Raw genomic sequence first — 25,256 nt, 5'->3', positions numbered from 1 at the left:
GTAGAACTACGAGCACAGACCTTGCTTCGCCCACGCTCTTTATTCCACTCGCTCGTTTTCCTTTTTTGTCCGATTTTTTTATATCACGGTTTGGCCATCGTCGAGATATAGTACGAGATCCGAGATGTTTCATGTAGCACGCGATTCGAGTCTAGTTTTCACGGGTTGCCGGTCTATCTGGTTGTGCACGTGAGAGCGTAGCTTCGATAGCCGGTACGACTACGCGTCATGCATATTCATCTTTATCTCGTCGATCTGGTTGATAATCGGCCAGGATATTTTTAGAGAAAATTTTCCAGTATTTTAATGCTAATTTTTCATCCCGCGGTTCGTTTCCTCTTGCCGTTCCATATTCATCACCGGAATTACCAAGCTCGCGATAAACCGTGTGTTTGTAAACCGAAAATAAAATGTTCATCGTTCCCCGGTACACGAAGCTCATTATTTTTCATTCCATGCTTGCTGTTGAGTTTTATTGTAGCTCATCGGTCACAAGGATCCGTAGATACCTTCTCTATCTTCCCACGCGTTTTTCGTTGTTTTCATTTTTCTCTATCCTCGGTGTTTGCGCCGAAGCCCCGAGCAAATGGAAATCGCTAATACCAGCGAACTATACCGCGTGCCGCGTTCAGTATGCGAGGCGTGCGCTCGCGGCGCATCGCGCCTCAAGGACCGGGAACGTTTGCGCCTAGCCAGCCGGATAAATGATGGAAATCACCATATTCATCGTATTTGTCGGCACGGTGCGCGCAGCTGAGCCGCTCGCCGTATTTGGCGCTCGCGTATGCTAATTCCGCGGATTGGCAGGCTAAGCTGCGTATGCACGCGTCCGGTTGAAAGGACAAGCGTAATCCTGCGCTCCTGTTCGACCGCGTCGCCGTGAATTATTCCCTAGGACGAGGCGAACCTTGTCGTCGCCAAGGTGTTCCGCCGAGATCTTACATTGAATTTCTATTGGAGCTCGTTAGCTTAACGTTTGTATGTGCTTTTTTCATCCGACGTAATGTGAAAGATTATTTTCCAGGTCTTCTTAAAAGAAGAAAAATTTGCAATCGTTTCTAACACTTTGGTTTTTATGACTCGAGAGAAGTTGGTTGTATTGAAGCCTTCGGTGTTGGAGCTGTTCAATTTAACCAATAATCAGCGTATGGAAAATAGAAAAGTTTATGAAAGATTACTTTCTTAATCTTTCTTAAAGTTCTTATTTTCAAGCTTTGAAAGAAGTTGTTGGTTCTCGTCAAATTAGCTTATAATTAACCTATGAAAGATGGATAGGGAGACGGATCAAAGGTTGAAGATTATTTTCAAGATTTTCTTACGCAACGAAGAGGAAGGAATCTTTTCAAACTTTGCGAGAAGTCACACAGTTGGTTCCACTGAAAATCTCATACGAATTCATCGATTTATCTTATACTTATGTCTAGGAAGCACAGAGACGCATATCAGACGTTGGAAATTATTTTCTAGCTGTAGACAAAGAAAAATGTTAAGATTTCGATATTTAAGTTTTAGGAAAAGTTAGAGAATTGATTATATCGAAATGGTTGGCGTTCGAGTCGATCGATTTAGTTCGAGACTTTAGCAGTCAGCCCATGGAAAGTAGAAAGGGACAGAAATCAGAATAATGTACGGTATCCGTTATTCAATAGACCAATTATAATGGGTGCCTGTTGTCGTATAGCTATCTATCGTTGCGCAAAGACAAATGTATTTTTGATTAGTCCGTGGCGTCCGTTCTTCCCGGCTGTACGATGAAATTACACGTAGAACTTGAAGGCAATTTAAATAACACAGACGATCTACCGACGAAACCATAATTCCACGTCAGACTCCAGCTTCGAAACTCGCTACTTGTTAATCGATCTTATAACAGTGCAAAGACATTATAGAAGTTTCTCACGATTACACCGATGACTCGGATTTTCCTTCGCGTTACATCTCGTTAGTGGTATTCGAGGATCGATAAACGGATGAATCAGAGTTGCAGCTTTGCGCGGGTCGCGTGATCGATTCGAACGCAGATAGGATCCTGTGGGAAGCGAAGCCGATTCCGGATCATCAGCATGGAATGGAAGGACGCCCGTATCGAGCATAAAGACACAGGAAACAGGAATCGATGGATTCCGCGTCAGTTGTGAAACGTAGCCGATTATCATCCGATGGAATTCGTTTGTAATCCTTATGAAGAACGAAGGCCGTGCGCGCCAGCCGATTCTTGGAAATTTCCCTGGCGTTTATTAATTTCGCGCTGTTACGTAAATCAAAAACGAGCTGACACTCGCGGAAATAACGCACGCCTCTGCGATACACGTTTCGGTTCTCTTCTTCCTCGACTTATCGCTCTCTTTCCAATGAAAAGCTCCAGAAACAAGAGTATCGATTGTTCAACGAAAGAAAGAAAATTCGTCGCACGGCAGAATATTCGAGAAGAGAAAGAAAATTTCTGATAGAATCTGATTTATCGGAGTACGTGTATAGTATCTCGCGAGCCGAAGACAATTGCCAACTATCGATTACGTTGCGTGGTAGACGGTCACATATTCTATCGATAATTACACGACCACTCAAGTGATAGATCGTTGTCCGCGCTTATTTATCCCGTTCGCGCGTCAATGATATATCGACGATCATCGACCGACAACGCGTTTACCATGCGATTTAATTAAAATCTTTTACAACGGTAGCTGGTCGGTCGCGAGATAGCGGTGCGCTTTTTGCTCGCTGAGAGATGGATACGTTCGCGGAAAAATGGCCAGTTTTTTACCGTGATAATCGTTCGGACGAGGACTCAGGGAGAAATCGACGATGTTAGAAGAATTTTACTTTTAAAAAGCAACAGCAATCTGCGCGACGAACTCGGACGAGTTACTGACTTTCATCGGCCGGTTTGTCGGCCTGGTGATTGCGGGTCGCCGCATCCTGCTGCGGATTCTCCAGTTGCTCGAGTCGTTCACCAGTTTCACGTGATACGCGCGCCATATGTCCCTATGCAAATTTCTATCTCGTGCTCGGTAACGATGCCCGGATAACGACGAATGGTTCGCATCGACATCTGGCAGACTGCGATGGATCCAGTCTTTGCTGATTCTCTGATCGCATAAGCACAGGACGAATAGAAATCGAAACAAAGAAATCGTCGATTCGTTTGCAATGAAGTTGGGAGACCGGAGATGATCTATTTCGGGTAAAAATGATCATTCTACGCGTGTGTAATACTCGCACGAGGCGAAACAGGTAAAAATGCGTGTGTCTCGCGCGTTTGTTCGTGGTCCTGCGATAATATCTGGGCTCGAAACGGGCTTTATTATACATGGCCGGTTTTATTATTCTCTCGGCGGTTTCGGGGCCTCGTCCGTCTGATGGTTACCGCGTTGATGCGGATTTAATTATATTGTTTCGTGTAAAGCCGGATTCAGATCGCTCGCGTTAATGAGCGATTCCAATCGAAAAGGCCCGGGACGCGTCGCGCTGGCGAATCTTCAGCTCTCGTCGACGCTAACCAAGGTGCTAATTAAAACGAGACTAGCAATCTAGAAAAGTGCACTATTATATTAAGCGTTTGTCAGTCGCCTAACGTCGCGCCAGAATGATTTAATTGCGGTCCACTCTCCGTGGGACCATTTCCAATTATCACGATCGCTGAAACAACCTCAGGAAACTCAATCCGCAATCACTCAAGGAAGCGCAATCGCACGAATTCGAATATTCATTCCTTTATTTATGTACACGATACAATATTTCCGATCGCTCCGCTTACACACATAACGTTTAGCATTCATAACTTGAGACGCAAATTGCTAAGTTGATAAGAATCAAATGACAGAAGATAACCGCTATATCTCGAGTCTACCAAAGAATCTATTTGGACGAAATTCGCGCCGAATTTCGCGTGGAATTGCTGGGTAGCGAGAACCGTTAGTATGGCTCCTAATGAATCGGGCTTACAGTATCAGCCGGCGATTATGTAATCCGCAAAAAGAGCTACGTCGGTGGTCGTTTCGAATTTCGCGGTATTATGTGAGTCAGCAAAGCAGAGGTTCGGCGGGAAATGGCGACACCAGGAGTGGCGGAGAGAAACGTAGGATCGTTTTAAGCAAAGATAATGCGAGTCGTAGAGAGAAACACGCGTGGCTAATGCCCAGTGCCGTTTCCTGCCTCATGTATTCAAATTAAACCACGTAACACCGTCATGGAGCCGGGTGTGATGGTAATGATGATGGTAAACGAGACCTATAGACGCCTTCTTCCACTGTCACTGGCCGCTTGGTATCCTTCTCTCTTGCTGGCCGCGGCGCGTCATCTGAGAGCTCGATGACGGTGCAACACACAAGTTGGGCCAATGGCGCGAGCTCGAGCGATTCTTCGTCGGGCTAATGCGAAATTTGCTCGCAATTTGTAGCCTGTTACTTCGGACGGTGCACGGTGTAATTATGCTATTATACACGTTGGCGTTTAGCAAGCCAGAGCCCCGTGCATAAATTGTCGCTATAATTGTCGTCGCTCGGTTTCGTGACCGGGAAACGAATGGTTCGAGGGATTCGAGAAAATCAATCGAGAATGAGCCAGTTGAACGACAAGATAGTCCGAGGCTAACGTCTTCGTAATCTTCTCTCGGTGCTAGAGGATGATTAATTTATGAAAATTGTTGCGATGCCTGCTGGAATCTAAGGTTCGAACGCTTCTGAAGATATCAACGCTACGTTGGTTATTCTTATTTTCGAATTTATGTAATCCCTGAGCGACAAGATAGTTAGGCCGCCGTCTTCGTAATTTTCTTGGTGCATATATAACAGTGATTAATATATATAAAAGGAATTATTCGTCGAATCGCTTGGCGGAATTTAAAAGTCGAATTTTCTAAAAGCACGAGCAACAGGATTATCTTTATTTTCAAATTTATCGATCCGGATGATTCAACGTTCACTAGACCAAGTCTAACGACGGTAAATTTCTCCTTTCTCAAAAAAAGAAAGGGGAGAGAGATCCGTTTCTCGGGAATGGAGGCCATCGCGATCGTTGTTACCACTTGGTGACAGTCCTGCTAAATGGAGTTGCGCAATCGTCGCCGCTTTGATTCGTCGATATTAAGGAAAGCCGGTGAATAAAAGACAGAGGCCGAGGTCGTTGACCCCCGTGCAAACTAATCTGTCCTCAGAATCGTTCCGTAACAGGCTCGATCCTTCGAAACGCGACCAACGAGCGAGACTCTCCCGTCTGTCTCTCGACTCCTTTCATATTTTCTTTTTTTTTTTTTTTTTTTTACTTCTTCGTTCATTTTTGCTTGGTCTTTGTCTGGTATACAGCGGTACGATTCCTTCCGGAATTACAGGTCGCTCATTCGGAGCCGAGGACGTTCCCTGAGCGACATAATTAAGAAAGACCCCTTAATGTAATTTTAATAACTGGTTAAATAAACATAAGCGTAAGCCAGGCGTAATTTGAATCCGGATGTGCCACGATGAGCGGTTTCGATAAAGCACAATGTTAATGCCTCGGCTTAGGAGGAGAACTGCATCGTCTCGCCGTTTCCTCGTCCCTCGTTCCCTTGCGAATTTTTTTCTTCTTCCACCAACAAACGTCCTCCCTTTCCTTTTCTCTCTCTCTCTTTCTCTCCCTTGTCTTTTTCTCTATCTCTGTCACCCTTTTTCTCTCGGGAATGGTGCACGGAACGGGCGCGAGCGGTTGCGTGCGCTGCGTGCATGCGTGCACAAGCATGTTATTTCGCAGTTTATGCGAGGTATGCTAATCCGACGAAACCATAAGCGCATCGAGCATTCCCCAAATCATGAATAATCAGCCGCGCAAACGGTCTGAATGCCTGCGTTGCTTCATCTCTTCGCCTTTCTTTCCTCCGCTTTTCTTTTCCTTAAACTAATTGCGCCTTTTCTTTCTCGTTTTGTTTCGTTTCATTTTCCCTTTCCTTGCTCGACGTTCTCATCCGTTTAGACGATCATTACAGAACAGAACGATAACCGGCTCTGTTTTTCGCGTCGAGAATCATTCACTATCGATTACCCGTGGAATTTTTCCGTGTAACTAACTTTTTTCGTTTCATTCTTTTTTGTTTCAATCGAGAGAAAGGATCGATAACATCGTTCGATAATTGCTTTCTACTGCGAGTCCTGGCACGTGCAAAGGTTAATTCCGCGTCAATTACGCGTCAATTAGCACATATCGAGGATTCCGCGATATCGATCGTTTAGGATTTTATGACACGCCGATGTCATTCGAACGTACCGTCGGTACCGTCCAGATTCTTTGCATACAAAATTATTTAGATACTCGCCTATAAGTCGATAATCTTTTTCCTAGTCGAAAGACCTTCGGTTTTTGCTCGAACGACACAACATTGCTGAACGTCGATAAAAATGTTTCTAGACGAGAGTGGTATCTTCCATTCAAGGATAGAACGCTGGAATTTCTGTGCACCATCGCGGGACAACGGCGATAAATATCGTCAAAAGAATGTCGATTTTTCTTCGTCGATTGCTTTTCCCTTTCTTCTTCGAATTTCGTTTTCTCGGGCGAACGCTTTTATCATTTCAACGAAGCTTCTTACCACGTTTCCTCGTTGCCTGCTGACATAATAAATCATCGTCCACTCATTTTTACACAATGATCTTGATGAAGCCCAGGTGCTGAAAATTACCAGTCAAATTTGTAACTACGCGAACGACAGCAATGATACGCTATCCATCTTTGCACCCTCTGCGCTGCTTTATCGAGATGAAAGCGTTAATCGTCGCCGACTACGAAGGTAGACAGGCTTATTAATTAATGATAAACCACGACGTCATCCACGGTGGTCCAATTGTTGCTTTTGTTTCCATCGTTTACGTAACGCAACCCCGACGATTGCAATAGAAGTCGTGTACATAGACAAATGACGCTACTGTTATTATATCTCGTACGCTTGTAGGCGCACGTATCGTGCATAAACATCGGTTTAATGATCTTAGATGGTCGTTGATTATGCGGGCATGTTCGTACATTAACCTACACTCTGCTACACCACCGTGTATCCTCGCTTATCCGTGTTTCTCGCGCACTCGCACTCTTTCGCGCCTTCCTACCTTCTATACGAACCGTGTGACATTTAGTTATTTTAGTTTGCTCAGAAATATTTCGAATTCCACTTCGCCTATACTCTAGAAATTTGCCAAAGCTAAGTAGAACTTAGTTGATCCAAGCGAAATCAGAAAATCGCGCTTAACCTCTCACGTAAGACTGTGGTCAATGAGCAACATGTAGATATTAATCGAGTTTGAAACGCACTTATCGATTTATCTATGGTTCCATGTTGTATTTTCTTACTACTTTGCGTTCGAAAGGAACGATTTATACAAATATTACTCGTATCCGAAGGATTAATGCGCGATTACGGACGTGTGACAAAATTCTGACGATTTTTTGAAGGAAAACGAATGGAATAGAAACACGATCGGCGAAACCGCATCGAAATAGTCCTGTTTCGTAATCGTTATTACAGGTGATGGTCTTGTAAAGCACCATGTATCATCCATAAACATAAGTCTAACGATGTAGATGGCAACTGATTAGTCGACCGTGTTCGTGCATTACCTTACAGACGGCGCATAATGCGGTCGCTAGATTACGCGTTGTATACACGTATGTACATATAGGTATCCTGGATTTTTCTAACATGCCAATGGTGGCTTCCCCTAGGTCCGCTATTGTTTACGCTGCTTTAATTAGCCCGTTAATGCGACCGGGATATAGCCGCGGGCCCTTATCTGATACGTTTCCGGCGAATCATGGGAATTATTTCCGCGCATGCAAATGCCAACGAAAAGGCGAATCGAGTTATGCTTCCGGCACGATCCCACCGGACGATAAAAACGAGCACGCGTGACTAAGGACGCGCGTTTTCATTCCACTTACAAAGATCTTCATTTTGCCGCTACAACCGTCTACATATACATACATACTTTCTTTCTATCGTTCGTTATTTTTCTTTTAATAATTTCCGAACGATTACATCCACCGTCCGAGAGACATCATACGGTGAGAGTTTGATAGACTAATGGAGGACGAAAGGAGATCGTCGTTTGATTTTGACATTAGGAAAGTTCCTAATGTAGAAGAGATTGAAAAATGAATTCACAGTCGCCTTATTCTATATAGTTTATTACGATGTGTACGTTAATGACCGAATCAAAATCGAGAGATTAAGAATCGGTGACTGTACGAAACAGGCCGGACAATCGAAGCCCACTTTCACGACACACGGCCACACGACCAGAACGTGTTCCTCAAAGGAACGCGGCTATTTACGCGGCTTCGTGTAACGACGATTACGTTTGAAAGGCCTGGTTACGACAAAAAGGAGACGGGGCAATTAGAGTGGCCGAACGCAGCCGCACTCCCCCGTTCTTTGCGCGATCATCTTTAGGATAATATCGTTCGTATACACACCGGCCACATATTAGGTGACTTAACGAGTTAAGCGTGCTTAACGGTGCGTTGAGTAGTTCCTTGGGATTAACTGGCCGTGCCTAAACGCGCTAATACATTACTGTACTCGACCGTTCAGAAAGACAGAGGTAATTAACCCTGGTGCCGTCGTAAGTGGCCATATTTTAAGGTCCAGTTGCACGTGTCTCCTCGTCACTTCTTAATCAATTCAACGACTTCGTTTCGTTCCCCGATCTCTGATCCGATTTTACCGCCGTCTCTCCAATTTTATAGGAATGTTTGCATTTGTCCCGTGGCCGCTTCCATATGCGTGATTCATCGTCTAGCTTCGCGTGTACGCACCATTCCATTGTACCGAGAGCAAAGGGCGGAGAACGATGCTCGACCGAGGCCAATGTTTGTCGGTAATTCTCGTGAAAAGGGGTGGATCGATAGGAACTGCAGCTAGACCGGTCGATACGTGTCACGTTTGTCGCGTGGATGTTTCGTGGATGAGAAAGGGAATGAGAATTTTGATGGGATTCTGACTGAATTCGTGTAAACGTTTTTCCGATACTACATCCTCTGCGAATAAGCTTCATAAATCGACAAGAAACGATCTTAGATGCGTTTGAGGATATTAGGCTAGTATTTAAACGCATTGAGCGTTTCCGTCGCTTCGTCAGTCCGGTGGACTGTAAATTCATTATTCTTACGAATTTGATCTGAAATTTTCAAGATCATACGTTCGAAAAGTTAGCTTTAATTCGCGCAAAGGAGGCGCGTTATACGAGAATTTCCCATTAAGAGATAGCATTTTATCTCGTCTATCGAACTGGATTTGAATTTTAAAATGGCCCTGCTGCCAATTATGTATCTCAGTGAACAACTGCGAATTCTAGCATCGGAATCACGACCCGTGTGCAACATTAATCTTTAGTTACACAGACGGTTAACGATACCGACAACCAAGCAGCATGGTTTTTCCCCAGATTCGTCTTCATTACCGCAGAAATTACAGACGTTTCGCGCGTAATAGACGGAAAATTAATCCCGAGAGTCCGTCGCGTTTTTTTATCGCGAATGAGCGTTGCGCCGGTCTCGCTTTGAACACGAACACCGTATTCGAACGAACGCGTAATTTGCATCACTTAGGTATGTTAATATCGCGCTTACCGACCGCTAGAAGAGGCTAGTGAACGCGGACCGTCTGTGGCCGCGAAGAAAACCACAAAGATTCACCATTTTGCATAACCGTTCCTCTCATCCGTTCGTAAGTAGCTATCCAGCTACTAGACGCGCGATCAACGTAAAATGAAAATGAACCACGCGTAAATGTAGCAAATTACGCTTTTCCGTTTCTCTGTTTGCTTTCCACGTCGGTAAAAAGGATCGGACACCGTGCATTTGCGGAGAGTAAAGCTACGAGACCATCAACGCGACCACCGTTGCGATACTCTCGTAGAGACCGATCCCCTCTGGTTGGATAGCACGCGAAACGTAGCCGAGATATTCCCGCGAGGAGATCGATCTCTGTCCCAGGATGGTAGAGATCGTTGGACCCGAGTTTCCTCCTATTGTCGAGTAGCGTTCATCGAGTGGTTCGCCACCTAAACTCACCACTGGCACGAAATGCGTGTCTACCACCGTGCTCGTTTACTTTTTTGCTCGGCGTAACTCTCATTTTGATCAATTTGAGTTTTTTGCCGGACCGGTGACTTTAGCACCGAGCAGGCCTCATCTCCGCCTCGCCACCTCCTGCGCCACGCTCGTCTCTTTTCTTCCTTCTCCTTTCTCTTCGCCCCTTTCTTCCCCTTTCTCTTCCGTTCATCTTTTCTTCCCTTGCTCGCGGGTTCTTTCATTCGTCGAACTTTCGAACATGTTCTTTCGTACGTACTTACGTGCATGTACGTACTATGCTCAACATTCGCTCTCGACTTCGATTTTTGCCTCCCTTCGTCACGCAATGCTACGATCGAATTAGCAAACGCGAAAATTTCGGCTAATAACCAAAATTCGAGCATCTTGTCTTTACGAGTTTGCGTAGTATGTTACTGTATTTTTAGATACTTGGAAAGGAAACGTGAACTAATTTCTTCCGTTATGATATTCATGCTATGACCGATTCGAAGCTAATTTTCACCCAGTAAAGGTTTCGTATATTCTCTTATCAACCGTGGTCGTGCCGAATTTTAATACGCTAAACCTATTTTCTATAGCGTGCACGTACTTCTTCCAACGAGTTCCAGTGACTCATTCTACGCGGTTGAAGTTTCCGTGACGTCCGGAGCTATACGCCACTGGACGTAACGCACCGAAGTGACAGATTGTTAGCCGGGGGCAAGTCTGATAGTCTTCACCCCCGTGTTCATGCGGTTAGAGGTTTTTTTCACTCGCGATTTTACGTCGGTACGTTCCATGAATTTGATGGAGAGAAATTTGTCACCGTTCCACTCTTCTCTTGTCTGGCTGTTTCAACGGCAGGTGCACGGTTAGAGCAGCCTCCGGGCTCTTACAAAGGATTCTACGACAAAGTACATTAAGCACGGATAAATTTAAAAATAATCTTCAAGCACTTTGAGAAAGCACATGCTCTCTCACTCTGTTCGTAGCTGCGAATGATCAAATGATACCGAAACGAGATACAAACGACGCGAACGCACACGACGAAAGAAAGACTCGGTCGATCCACGAAACACGGATATAAAATAGTCTGTCCCGGTAATTAGCGGTCGTCAGAGAAGCTACAAGGCCTTTCACTGCGCAAGAAAAGAGGAGTTACCATCTCTTGATTACTAAATATCCATAACGATCCTCTCGGCTCTGATTAACCGGTACGTCGAGTCATCGGGACCACCTAAGCCCTCCTCAAGAACGAACGAACGAATCGTCCACGCTACCCTATCTCGACGAAACTTTCTATCATCTATTAATCGATACCATCTTTCTCAACACGTACGCAACGTACATGGACGCGCGAATCGCTTCGGATCTTCGTCGTTTCGAGTTAGACGCACGGAACTCGCGTAGCTAATCGTAGAATCGTACGTGACCGATCGTCGTTGGTGCTCGAGCGATTCGCGCGGTAAAACACCGTGAACGGAATCGTCCACGACACCGAGCACGTTGTCGCGTGTAACTCGCGCGTCGTCAGCCAGGCTGCACGTAGCAGCTCGTTCCTGATACGTGTCTGTCGATCGATTAGCCAGCGAACGTTTGTTATCCGGCGCGAACACCTAGCCACGGTTCGTTGACGGTCGTGGGAGACGCGTTAATTTACGGGGCAGTGAATGAGCCACTATGTGTGCGTAGGAAACTTCGCGAAACCGTGTAGCTTTTACGAGGATCGTGCAAGTCTTCCTTCGCCTCTGTCTGCGTACCTCGTTACAAAATGGTACGTGTGTATTACGGTGAACTAATCCGCGAATAGTTAGAGCAGAATCTTTTGTTTGCACACGTTGGGAGTGATTTGGTATTCCTGCCTGATGAATGAGTGATCTGATATTGTACACACGTGTGGTTCGCGTGATTTCGCGAGAGTGGTAATTACGGTTACCGTAGAATTAGACGTGGCGTCGGAACGGCAACGATCATTGAAGATTGTTCTCTATAAAATTATGAAACTGAATAGGTTTCTCCTTTTTTCTTCCTTTTTCTTTTTTTTTTTTTTTTGTTCTTTTTTTCATGATTCTCCACGACGTGTCATTTCGTTTTGATAATGAATCAAGGCGGATAGAACAGTAGATGAAACCCGGAAGCGGGTTCCCCGGCTAACGAATGAACAACGCGTACTATTATTCGACTCTAATTGATGACGGTTCACGGGCTGTTTCGTATTGACGGTCATCGATAATCCCTAATGATTCGAATGTTGCCGGCACCGCTGAGGGGCACGAAATCGAACACCGACAGACCCGTGGCTCTTTCAGGAATACAAACACCCGGTAAACGGATTGATAGAATGGTTATTACTCAAACGCATATCGTCGATTCATCGATAAACTTCCGATCTCTGCTCCAAATAACGTTCCACTTACTACGACTTGTTATTTTCTTCCTCGTAGTCTTTCGCTCTTACGATCGAACCGTTCCCAACAATGCGCTCTAATAAACGATTCAACCGTCGACATGCCCGCGAATAATTTATCGAAACAGTACACGTTGGATTACGTAGGATCGCATAGGTCGTTGAATTTCCCTTCGCTCGGAGCGCATTGAAATTGCAACTATGATCTCTCATAGACAAACACAGCGTATCTATCTGTGTGGAAAAAGTGGAGACTTTACGAGCGTGCCAGTCGGCAACAAAGCGTAGAATTCGCAGGCAAAAAATGAATCGAAACGCGATCGGCTAGGACAGCGACTGTACGACTTGGCTTGCAAGTTCTGTAGTCACGGTGGCCCTGATACGCGCGGCGAAGCGACGCGTCACAAAGATGGTTAGTCCTGACTTGAAGATCCTTAAGGCGAATCGTACACGGCGGTTTCGATCGTTCCTTCCTTTTTCCTCCACCTCTTTCTTGTTCTTCGCTTTCTCCCCCTTCATCTTCTTCGTCCTCTTTGTCCTCTTCTTCTTCTTCATCTTCTTCTTCTTCTTCTTCTTCTTTCTCTCACGGTTGAAAAAGAAAGCTCGAAGTACAAACGCACCCGCGCTCCGATGATTAACAACCGGTACCGGCGCATATCTCCGGGGCCCGGACGGTGCTGGCTAATCGATTAATATACGATATCGAGCGCGCGCGTCCCACGGCCATTGTTTGTTGTTAATTACACTGATACATCTATTCGAGAGAGAAGATCGCCGTGCTCGCCGCGTATTCGCCGCCACGACCGCCCGTCGTCCGGCATTCTCCAAGCCCGACAGGATTTGAATCTAACTTTTGACACGTATCAAGCGGCGTCTCTTTTCTCTTCAACTTTCTCTTTCTCTTTTCGTAGTTACCCTTTCGAGAACGAGCAAGGAGGAAGGAGAAAAAAAAGAAGAGGAGTGGTATATTGAATCGAGAGTATCGTACATCATCCATCGTTACGAGTTATCCCGCTGTCATTGTGTTTGTTACGCTAATCGCGTGTCAGAAGATGCGATACTAGTTTTGACAGGATTATTTCGAGGATGCGATAATCTCTCCGGTTATCGCAATGAATATTCGCGTATATGCTATACATATAAATATATATTCTCGACCGAAGCCTTCGAAACAAAGTTGAGTGGAAAGTAAGAGGAATCGTTGGTCTCGTTGGAACGTTTTCAAACGCAGCGACGCCAGGTGATGGATCGCTCGAAAATACAGTTACGTCCCGCGAAAGCGAAGCCAGACGACTTCCGGGGACGCGTGTCGTGGGTCAGGCACACTCGTTCGAATTCCGTTTCACTTTTCAGCCGGGGTTAACAGCTAAATCGACGGCTAATTGCCAGGAAACCCGATGAGAGCACGAAGATGAGGACGAGGATGAAGGTGGTTCGATGATGCGTGGCTTATGCGGCGTGGTGTCGCGTTAATTACCGAGCGTTAGGCCAGGCTCCTCCCTCTTTGCACGCGGCTAGATGGATGGATTGCTTAATACTTGTCACGCCTCGCTAATTAACATTCAGTCATCTCCCTCTCGGAAGTCCCTCTTCCCTCCTCCTCCCGCTCTTCCCTGCCCCGCTGCTGTCGAAAGAGGCGAAGCAAGCCGCGGCCACGACACCAGGTGGAAAGTCGTTTAATATTTATCGACTATCGCGTGCGACCCCGTTGGCACCTTCAGGGCCCAGGACGACCGGCCACGATGAATTAGAATTCGTGATGGCGCACCGCGGTTCGCGGGAAATATTAGAATACGACGCCGCTACTAACGGACAAACGATTACTACTCATCCAAACGAAACTCCGTCTTCGAGTACATTGTGCTCGTTTTTTCTTTTCTTTTTTTTTTTTGCTTTCGCATACGGTCGATGAACCTCTCTTTTGGAAAATCGTTTTTAACCTGGTTTTATTATATCTGGATATAGCCTCGTTAGCGCTGTACCAAGGAACTGTACATCATAGTTATTGAAAATAAATAGAAGCGGAGAGATGTTATTTGCCTGGTATAATATTAACTTTTCAATCAATCGAAAATTCATGGTCTTCCTATTTCAGAAGATTGCTTTGAAAATAGCTAAGAAAAATGATTACTATTCCAAGCTGAAGACAATGATAATAAATGTTTGCTACGATAGATTTATGAACGTAAGTGATTAAATAATCAGTGGAAGGAGCCGTAAATCTTATTAAGGAAATGTTATGTTATAGGAAAATGATTCAAGTGAATGGTATTCACAGTCGCTCTCGTCCTGTGCCATCGACGACAGGTTCGACGGAATACCAGATGCAGAATGTTTTGTCCCGTTGAATCTAATCTGTACTTTCGATCGCGTTGCCAGCCGGAGGACCCTGTCCGTCTCCATTATTATACGTCCCTTACGTGGATGACTGGCTGCGAGATAATATTTTACAAGAGTCCCAAGATTCAACTAAACTGTGTACAATACTCGTCGAACCCTCGGAACCTGGCATTTCACATTTTCGAGTATCGAGTGTCTTTAAAATAGAAATTCTCAAAACTTTGACTTATTAAAAATCTTCTGTGGTGGACGGTGAGACGTTGATTAAAATAATAACGAGATGAGTTAATTCAATTAACTATATTTACAGATATTTTAAAATTTAGAATACAAAGTTAATCGCTAGCGTTGCTCGCTTGATCATATTCGTTATAAGATTATGCGGGTACTGCGGTACTCATACTAATTGTTATGCTGATTCGTTAGACTGATTCGTTATATTTAATCCCCCGACTGACTGACTTCTGGAGAACATGATCGTCTATTTATACTGGTCGAGGGGGGTATCGGAAGGTTTGAACTTGTCACCGGTTGTAGGTTGCACGCAGCAGCGAGATTGCTTTGTCCAGAGTTTGTTTGTTACATTATGTACGTCGTACAGTGTTAATCCTCTGTGGCAAAACAACTGTGTGAGGCATTTTCGTATCGATACGTCCTAAGACGCATATACCGTTACACTTCCTTTTTACGTTTAATCTTAACCTTAGCGTTCTTATCTGAGATTTCCGACTGTAAGTCGTATTTTTTAATTGAGAATTTTATCAGCAATAATCGTAAAAATGTGATACGTTTGTTTGATATTCGAATTAAACTAAAATTAAATAAAATTCTCGTAGTTTCTATCCCTAGAAAACGTTTGACGCGTTTCGGTGGGTGATCTACGATCGATCGTATACATACGTCACCGCGCTGCGGCATCTAATGAGGCTATTAACACGCGCTGCACCACCAAAGGAACTTCGTCGAGCGTTTATGACATCCGATGACCTACCTAGCGGCTTCTATGAGAACCTCGCGATCGCCTTGAGTGAGACATTTACAAGCTTCAGGCTAGGTCGATCTCGTCGGCCTAGCATCTGTCGTCTGTATATACGTGTCGTTGAAACTTTTGCGTAGTTTTCCAGCCGTGTAACATTCGTTTCGACGATTCCGGATTTGCAATTAAATCGGTGCGCTCCGATTCCGCGAATCGCGTGAATATTTCACGAGCCTTTGAAACTGTAAACGCATTAACCATGTAACGCTGGATCCTTGATCGTAATCTTCGCATTGTATTCTAAAAAAGGCCGTTTAAGTAAACAGCTGAACCTTGTATCGAAAATTCCTGCTATTCAAATAACGGGTAAAATTTGATTATAATTCCATCGCACGAAGCGCCGAATGAAGATATTACGTGGTAATCGATGTAATACTTGGGCGCGCGATCGTTAAAGCGCAAATTGCGAGCAATCCCGTTCGAAATTACTTAACGGAGAAGACAGAGGAGTGTAGTCGAAGGCCTTTATTAGTGCGAACGATGCTTCGCTTAGAATCGAGCAATCCTGGCAAACGCGTGTATGCAAATTGAAAAAGATAATGACCGTGGTCGTGAACGAGCGCCAGCGCAATCGTGCTCTCGAGTGTCGTTTCGATCATCTGACGATTATAGCGAAGTTATTACACGAACGGAGGGGATCACGGTCGTTTTCAAATTGTCGTGAATAAACGATACGAATGACTGCGTAATGATAGCTCGGAGGCAAGAATGCGAATGCAGCTATAAGAGCTGCTTTAGGTTCCTCCGCGTTTATTCTTTGGAAATTTCGCGTTGTTTAGTCTCTCGTGATAGACCGTTGTTTAATAGCGAAGAATACGGCGCATACCTGAAACGTAACGTTCCTTAAACATTCCTTCGATCGAGCGATTCCTCTGATTTTGATTTTGCTTTGGTGTTACAGACTCGTGCGAGCAGCCGGTTGCGGATCGACCTTACGGTGAGTGACTCATAATCTCTTTTAGAAGTTTGCGACACTGTCTGCTATATACTTAGGTTTCTCAAAGGAGAAAAACCAAATTTATCGCGGAACCACTTTTAAAGCAGAACCTTCCGTGGAGGAAAGAAATTGCTACTTCCTATTACGTCTCCATTGAGCGGACCGAACCAGAGAGTGTTGCCGTTTCGTACGGCGAGTTGCGAAAACCGCGCGCCCGCGATGTAACGCCTCCAGTCTCCTTCCACCTACCTAGCTTGGTTTCCCTTTTTCTCTTTATTACCTGGAAACCGCGGCGTGGTTTATGCAAACGCGTAAATTAGATCGGATTCCTGGAACGACCGTTTCTGATAGAAAGTACGACCTGCCAGGCGATTTATTTTACGTGCTGCCGCCTGTGACAATCGATCGTCGCATTGCTCGAATCGAACCACTTAAATTCGTAGCTTCGAACGGAAAATAAGGAATTAGAAAAATGACAAACGTTTGATACGTCTGGCACCGAAGAAAGACATCTTGATAATACGATATAAAAAGTAGAAAAAAAATGCATCGTTTGGGGTGGCAGGTTCCTCGAAAATTTGAAGTTGTCCGATTCGATTCGATTCAAAGCGAAGCTCGTTCGGGGTGTTAGTTTCCCTGAGGTACGCCACCTTCTTGTTGACATCAAGCCGGCGACGTTAGAGGGAGGTAAAAAGTCGCGTTGCATCCGGTCGCCTGTCCTCTATGCCACAAGTCGTAAAATTCAGCGTTATGCGATTCGGGGCCTGTGTTTTGTCCCTCTTTCGAGATTATGATTACCCCGGCAGCCACCGTGGCTAATATCACGCAATAAGCATGGCTGCGGACGAGAGAGCCGTCTCTCTTTTCTTCTTCTTCTTCCACCGCCACCACCTCCTCCTCTTCTTTTTCAGCTTCCTCCCTTGGTTTCGTCCCGTTCTGCCTCCTTTCCGCAGGTATATAATATGTGCCACCAAACTCGACTCGGTGTAAACGGGTATCCGGTGGAAATGCATGGTCGCTACGGGACGCGGGGCAAGGGAGCGAAGAAGAGGAAGAAAAAGAGAAAGAAAAAGAAGGGAGAGGTCCATCAAACGAGCCGCAGGACCCTGCGAGGTCATCCTAACTTTCCTGGAGCGACTTCATCTTCACGGTCTATTCCGAGTTCGAGGACTCTGCTGGAATTTCAGCAGCCTCCTACTTCTTCCACCGGTATCGCGGCTCGCGGCTATAATTTTTATTATGCGCTTTATTCCTCCGGTTTCAACGACGCGGGCCCACTGGAATATTTATAGGTCGATAGGGTTTTACTCGTGTCTTATCTCGAAGACCGTAAACGAAGGGGTCGACGATGCTAATGTAACAAACTTCGCTGATCGCGGAACAGCTACGTTGATATGCAATTTTCGTAAACGCCTATTAAAATGTGTAATCACCTCGGTGATGCTCGTTCTGCATCTCTCGAGGATCAATTAAACGTTCATGAAATCTTCAAGCCGATGATGTCCGGGTAAAAAGACATTAACCAACCATGAAGACGGAATCGTTGGGAAAGAGTCGAGTGAGCCGACGCGAAATTTATCAGCCACTAAAACGTCGTTTCGAGTTTAGGTCCCGTAGTTAGGGTGGAAGAAGAGACTCGAGTCAATCGTACGATGACGAAGCACGTGGTAAAACATTTTTCGAGTGCGCCAAGGGGTGGCGACGATTTTCGACGCGGCAGGATCAACAGGTCCTGGTTATGAGAGTGTAAAGCGTTTTGAATCCAACCCCTCGAGGGGTATGATTCCTCCGCGCGAATCTCGTCGTACAAAAGGGACGAATCTCGTCCGCGGGGGGTCTACCATCGCCCTCCTTCTTCATCGTCCAACGCTTTCCTTTTCTGCGTCACGTCACACATGGACGTCGGCACGTCGTGTCCTGGGGGTGGCCTACGACCCCAGCCACGGGGGTGGCTGACAGCCGATTAGGACAAGATGGGAGAGCCCCCACGGAAAACTTAAAATAACATCGCTCGATCATCCGGGTGTCTTCGCCGACAGCCAACCAAGCTACTCTTGTATTCAGCTTGTTCCCTCTACATCGTCCTTCGTTTACGTTCCCCGCGACCTCCTCAGCGGGTAGCTTGGGAATCGAGGTCGCGTTACCAGCGATCTGTCTTTAGGACGACCCCGTTCGCGATTGGCCCTTCCTACGTGTTGCTGCGTTTCCTATGCTGGACGTGCATCGGTTATTAATCGTTCTTTCATAGTACAGGAAACACAAGAGGTCAATTTTATAACCTTGAGAAAGTATCGAAATTACATTAACCTCTTTTAATCCAATGCCATTAAAACGTATGTTAATAGTAACGTGGACAATACCAAATCCACGAGCGTTTAACGATAGAGAAATCACTTCCATTTACTGTTTGATTATTCAAGATTATCAAATCTTAAGGTGTCAACCTTAAACGTCCTACTATAGCATAGAACGAACGCCATGAAAGGTCTCGCGGAACTTGCGTCTTTCCATTTCCTTGAATTCGAATGGAAAAACTCGACGAGTCGAAGTTGAGCACCTCTTCGATGCTCATTACAGTGTGTCCCGCCCCCGGCTGGGGTAATCAGGGTGTGCGGGGGAGTGAGAGGGCGGGGGCTGTGGGTGACCTCGCCCGGGGCCTCTACTCTTCTCCTCGTCGTTCTCCTCTCTTCATTCCACCTTAGGCTCGGTGGCTGACTACCTTCCTGCTCGTCTCGTTCTCTCCTTCCGTCTGACGCTCGAGTCGTCTTCTTCGTTCGACGCTTTCGACTACCTGCGAAGGTGACGGGGCACCAGCCGACTCTCCCGGTTCATTCGAAATCGCGACCTTGTCGGTGCTTTGCATTCGCCGTGCATCCCGCAACCAACGTCGACCACCCTCTTGCTCCCTCCGTCTCCTTTCGTTCTCTTCCCTTCCGTCCGCGTTACTCACCCATCGGTAATTGGCGGAAGTTGTATGCGGGCGTGAGGCGCGTCAAACCGTTGGAATGTCGCTTGACGGTTTAATCTGTTCTGATGTTTTAATTTTCCAACGAAAAGAATATACAATGTTTGGAGATAGGAAAATCAAGATCAGATTAAAAGCCTACAGGGTGTAATCTACTTTTTGTAAATCAAGAAGTAACTTGAATAGCTTTCGACGAAAAGATCACGGAATTTTCTCAAAAAGTAAAATTTGAATAGTAAAAGAATATCGCGTGATAATTTAACGCTGACTGAAAAATTTCATGAAATCCATTGTCGATCGTCGAACAATACGAACGCTGTCGGTTAACCCCGAGCGCACGGTGAACGAGCTTTAATGCGCCGGTATGGCTCCAGAGAATTGGTATTTTCAAGATAGGGAGGCCAATCAGTGCCGAGAAAGAGAGAGCCACCGGCTATTTGGCCGCGAATAATAATGATTACGGGCGGCACTCTCGAAGCAGGAAATGGCGTTGCCAGATGGTAGGGGGTAGAAGGTGAAATTTCGTTGGTGGTGAACTACGGTTACGTTCCCTTCAATTCTTACGCAATTGGATGGACGGGGGAAAACGAACTCGTGAAAAGAATCCGGATTTCGTGCAAAAGATCGAGCATCCATCGTTTTACCGAGAATTTCCTTACCGAAACCGGATTTATCCACCATTTTCATTTATCTTTCTTATTTAAAATGGAATTCCCGACGAAACTCAAAGATTGTACGTACGCAAACGCATCTCTTCGGTGAGGATTTTACTGCTTCCACGAAGGCCGGTTCCGCGAATAGACAGACCAAACTGGCCAGTTGAAATTACTCGAATTTTATATGCACGTTACGCGATCGTTTCCAGGAAACTTTTTATACCCAGCGTTGCGTACGATCGTGCCGTACGTCCGTGGAGCGATGTACACACTTTTCTCCGTTACGTATCGGAATGTGCTGTGGCGATCGCTTGTTTATCCCGTTAGCGGGCTCTTTCTTTCCTCGACCAACGCACACCGACCCCGGCTTCAACTCGTTTGATAGGCGACGGACAAGAAAAACGCGGTCGACGTGTCGTCCAAGGGAACGTCTGCGAATCCTTTGACTATTCCGGGATGCTCGACCGGGTTCGACTGGTCTGCCGGTAGTCGTTCAATCGTCCATGGTCGTCGAAACGTTCTTTACGAGGTCCAAGTGTAGCGACAAATAAGAATTCCAACATCGGGTCGTTGCAAAAACCGTATTTACGTTCTACCGAATTCAGGGATGCGTAATTATCCGTAGATCGTAATATCGGGAAAGATAAGCATCTTCCCGATACGCTAATGTAAAGAGCATCGAATGGCGTTAAAGCTTCTCTTAGGATAAAAAAGCTTTCGAAAAGATTGCCTCTTGTTAACACTCGCGCGGAAATGAGAAACGTCTGTGTTCGTCTTATCCGCAGGATCTCGGCTAACAGACCCAATAGTCATGTTCACCTTCGTCACCTGACGTCAAAAGCGGATCGGAACTACCTGGTGTAGTCCCAAAATCTTCGGGAGTCTGGTCATTTTAGTAGCCGAGCTGGTAGTTCTGTCTGCTTGTTTCTGGACTCCGGAAGGGACCGTGTACCATTCGAAGGTAGAGAAAGAGATTCCTCATATTCTACGTAAATTCATAGCTTCCTCCGATCATGCTACGACGCGGTATCGGTTCACATCTAACAGTCACCGTTTATATCGAAAGAAAGACATAAAACCACGAAGACGAACACAGAAAGTATGCTTACAGGTTTCTACGAATTTTTATGAACTTTTCGTTGCACAAACGAAATTTTTGCCGTGTTTGAATTCTATTGTATATTCGCCTGGACCGACAGTAGCTTGTTAATATTGAAAGGCAGCAACGAAAAATGCAAAGGTTTAGATCAGAATTCCTTCTCCGCGTGGCGTTTTTCAACAGCCGATACCTTCTCGAAGATTGGCGATGCGATCTGCTCGCCACTAAAGGAACACTGAATCCGGATTCATGAATGAACTATGCGAGGAGAGGCGAGCAACGAACCGACAGGAGGACTATTATTTAGCATAGCCACTTTTTCTGCCGGCCATCCTGCTCGCGTCGGCGTTGTCTTTGTATCGGGACGAACGACGATGACGATGCACGCCGGAGCCCGAGTGCAGACTATCTGGAGCAGGTTCGCTTCTCGACCAGATCTCCCAACGTAACTAATGGACGCCCCTCTTTTCCGCTGGCACGCTTTATTATTGTTATTGGACCTTACCGCGCCACGGACTTCTGAATGTTCATCTAATTAAATTGGACGAGTCGGGACGGACGCTTATGCGGGTGAATTCTCGGAAGAATATTCTAATTTTACGAGACGACCGGGCAACTCATGATTTGACGCCATTCTGGGAATGGAGTCGATATTTTCGACACGAAATTACGAAACTTATCTTAATGTTCGGGCGACAAATTGTTCATATGCGAAGTTTCAAACAATTAGGGCATCGTTTTTCAACAACTGTGAATTTTACACCCATTTCTTGCACGTATACCTTCTTACAATTATTTTCAAGAAAATTGTTATTACGATATCACGATAATTAACCAGGCATCTATGACTTTTTGTCTTCTGTTCGCTTGGTTATTGCGATAGAGCCATTGGCAGCAACAATCTTCTAATTATTTCGAACAGCCTTTCCACTTAATCAAGCGCTAACTAAAACTTCGTTCCTAGAAACGAAATATAATAGTATTCCCGATTAAAGTTTCGTAACATCTATCAAGATTGTGAAATAAAGCTAAATAAATCTCCAAGATTCTGGACGGAAGCTCGACTAAACACGCTCGGTACTCTCAATTTTACGTTGCTCTAAATTAAAATCCTTGGACACGTATCGTCCGTAGAGCAAGCTCCATCGATCTTGGCCGAAGAAGGCCAACCATTGGATCGACAGTCGATTCGAGGCACGGGGTTTCCTATCGAGGTCCGACGCGATCCGGTCACGCAGTTCCACGGTGGTTCATCGTAGCTGGGCTCCCCTCGCGTGGACCTCGTACAGCGAGGCTAATCGACCACTAATAAAAGGCGGGCCGAGTGTGAGCGGCCAGGAGCTGGCCAGCGGCAATCAAACGAACAATGACACCGTCGCGAGAGCTCTTCGCGCGTCTTGCCACGGTGGACATTGTGCGTGGGATTGGCCGCCGGTTTCTTCTTCCTCTTCTCTCCCGGGCTATCAGGTGGTACGAGTCGAAAGAAGAAGAACGAAAAGCGAAGAAGCGGTCCACGAATAGCATCGTTGTACTTGTAACGCGCGAAGGTCGTTAGACGGGAGAGAACGGGGCTGAGATGCAACGGACTCGCGTCAAAAGTCGCGCTCTCGCTGGTTTCGGCCCCTTATTGCCAGCCGTGTTTACGACCCTGTGACGCTGCAAGCGCCATCAAAAAGGGGAACCCAGGGGCCGCTTCTCCGGTCCACGCGCGTAGAGCCGCTCGTAGATCCTTCGTTCTTCCGTTTTGATGGATTTTTCTCTCTCTTTCTCCTGGCTTGTTCTGCCTTGTCCAGCTTATTCGCCGCGGCTTTTTTGCCAGCGGCCTCTTTTGACTCCGTATCGGACGGAGCTGCTCGAAATGGAGCCGCTGGCGCACAGGGCAATTACAACAGCGAGGGAACCGCGCCGCGCTCGCTTCGCTCCAGAGCGTAAGGAAACGTGCAGTGGACACTTCGTGGAATCGAATCGAATATAAGCAAAACCGCGGGGAGAAAGTCAAGGAAATCTTTTATGGAAATCACGTGTAAGATCGTAGGATCGCTTAGTTAGTAGGTTAACTCGATTTACCGGATCGGAATATAAGAAAGCATTAACGTCGAACGATTAACGCCGGCAGCGATTGTTTCGCCGCGATTTATGTATCCACCAAGCCCGTGCTCGTGCACCAGCGTTCGCACTTGCCACGACCGAGTTCATGAACATAAATTACGAGTCGAAAGGGGGCTGCCGCTTTGGTCGTACAGTCGAGGCGTGTTGCGGTTTTCGGCCGATCCGATCTTGAACCGCAGAAGGGACGATTACCGGGCTCGGTCATCCGGCAAACGACTATTAATGATATTTCGTGTCGGATCTGCATGCTTCGACCCCGGCAAAGGGAGCCGACCGTGCCGAACTTAACGTGTTTTACCGGAGAATACGTTTAAATGTACCGCGCCTCGCCAGATGAGCCAGAAACCCGGGGGAGAGAAAGGCTCGCGCGGTTCTGTCTTGATATAACGCGGTAATAATGCAATAGACGATCGAACAGAGTCTCATCGAGCCCCTTTCCCTCGCCACCTCGCTCCGATCTCACGGGGAGCTGTCGCTCCACCTCCGCGCGGATACTAAGCCTCCGATCTGCCGACTATTTATTGGCTCAGGGATTCTCAAACTCCACTATCTAATAGAGAAGATATATCGATCGTCGTTGCTTGCTGTTTCCATTGTGAATTAAGAAATTTTGGAAAGCGGATACGACGTTAATATTTGCGAATCGAGAAAGAAGATAAAAGAAAGATGAAAATATGATATACTTTTATGATATACTTTTATCGTTCGTTGTGAATCTTGTAGTTATGTATTAGCAACGAATTAGATTACGACTTCGAGTTCCTTCGCAGAAAGACGTTCAGAGAATTCGAGTATTAGAGATTACTTTACGCTGGATCATCTCGTCCTGTTTATCCTCGCAAAGTCTCAGACCGTTTCTTTTGTTTAGTACCTTATATAAAAGTACAATACTGAACTTTTCGAAAGTAGGATATTGCGAATCGAGTCATCTACCGCTAAAAGGAGATGTCGATCAAATTTTCCACGGAGAATGGAAATATAGTAACAATCGTATACATGGTGCAGAAGGCGGTGACGATTTTCTCTTGCGTGCTGCTTTATTCGTATACACTGTTGGCTACGACACGCGCAATAAACCGTAGTACAACGAGGTGGGTGGATTACGTAATGCCGTTTAAATAATGGCGGGATACGATGCACCGGCAGGCATGGGTTTCGTGGCCACAGTGAAGGATTAAAAATCGGACCTCGGAGTTTAACGGCGGATCGCACGAACGCCAGATACACAAATCAGACCGTAAAGCCGATCAATTAAACGGCAGGCCGCCGATCTGCCGCGCATTATAACCGGTAATTATCTGTAATTAAATATTGGCCAGCCGCCAGGCCGCTGGGGCTCAGCTTCACCAAGCGTTTTGAGGGGTGTGTTCGCTGGATTTCTACCGCGGCTCTTGCTCTCTTCTTCGTTCTTTTCGTTCTGTTGCTCGTTTTTCCAGTTCCAGTCTGATACTTTTATTTGCACTCCCATCGAACCACACATTGTTCTGTTTTGAAGAGTAACGTCGATAGAACGAAGTTGTATGCAATATCAACGCGCGTTTATTTTAGTCTCGCTCCTATCTGCCGTCGAGGACTCGGCGAAAATTCTCCGGGTTTTTAAACGTCGATACTCTTCGACTAGAGGTGATCCAACTTCAATTTCTTATCTCGCGATTTTTAAGAACCATACACA

General features: G+C 45.9%; 1 protein-coding gene across 2 annotated transcripts in view; it reads left to right on the top strand.

Moving 5' to 3' along the window:
• Nucleotides 1-25,256, top strand: part of LOC100644394 (POU domain, class 2, transcription factor 2) — a 123,829-nt gene that overhangs the window by 10,522 nt on the left and 88,051 nt on the right. For both annotated transcript variants that reach the window (XM_012307915.3, XM_012307917.3), the window contains exon 2: nucleotides 16,720-16,755. In XM_012307915.3, the coding sequence (XP_012163305.1) occupies nucleotides 16,720-16,755 (36 nt within the window). The remainder of the gene's footprint in view (nucleotides 1-16,719; nucleotides 16,756-25,256) is intronic.

The sequence above is a fragment of the Bombus terrestris genome, chromosome 4, assembly GCF_910591885.1.
Source record: "Bombus terrestris chromosome 4, iyBomTerr1.2, whole genome shotgun sequence".
Lineage (NCBI taxonomy): Eukaryota > Metazoa > Arthropoda > Insecta > Hymenoptera > Apidae > Bombus > Bombus terrestris.
This window is presented reverse-complemented; position numbering and strand designations above follow the sequence as displayed.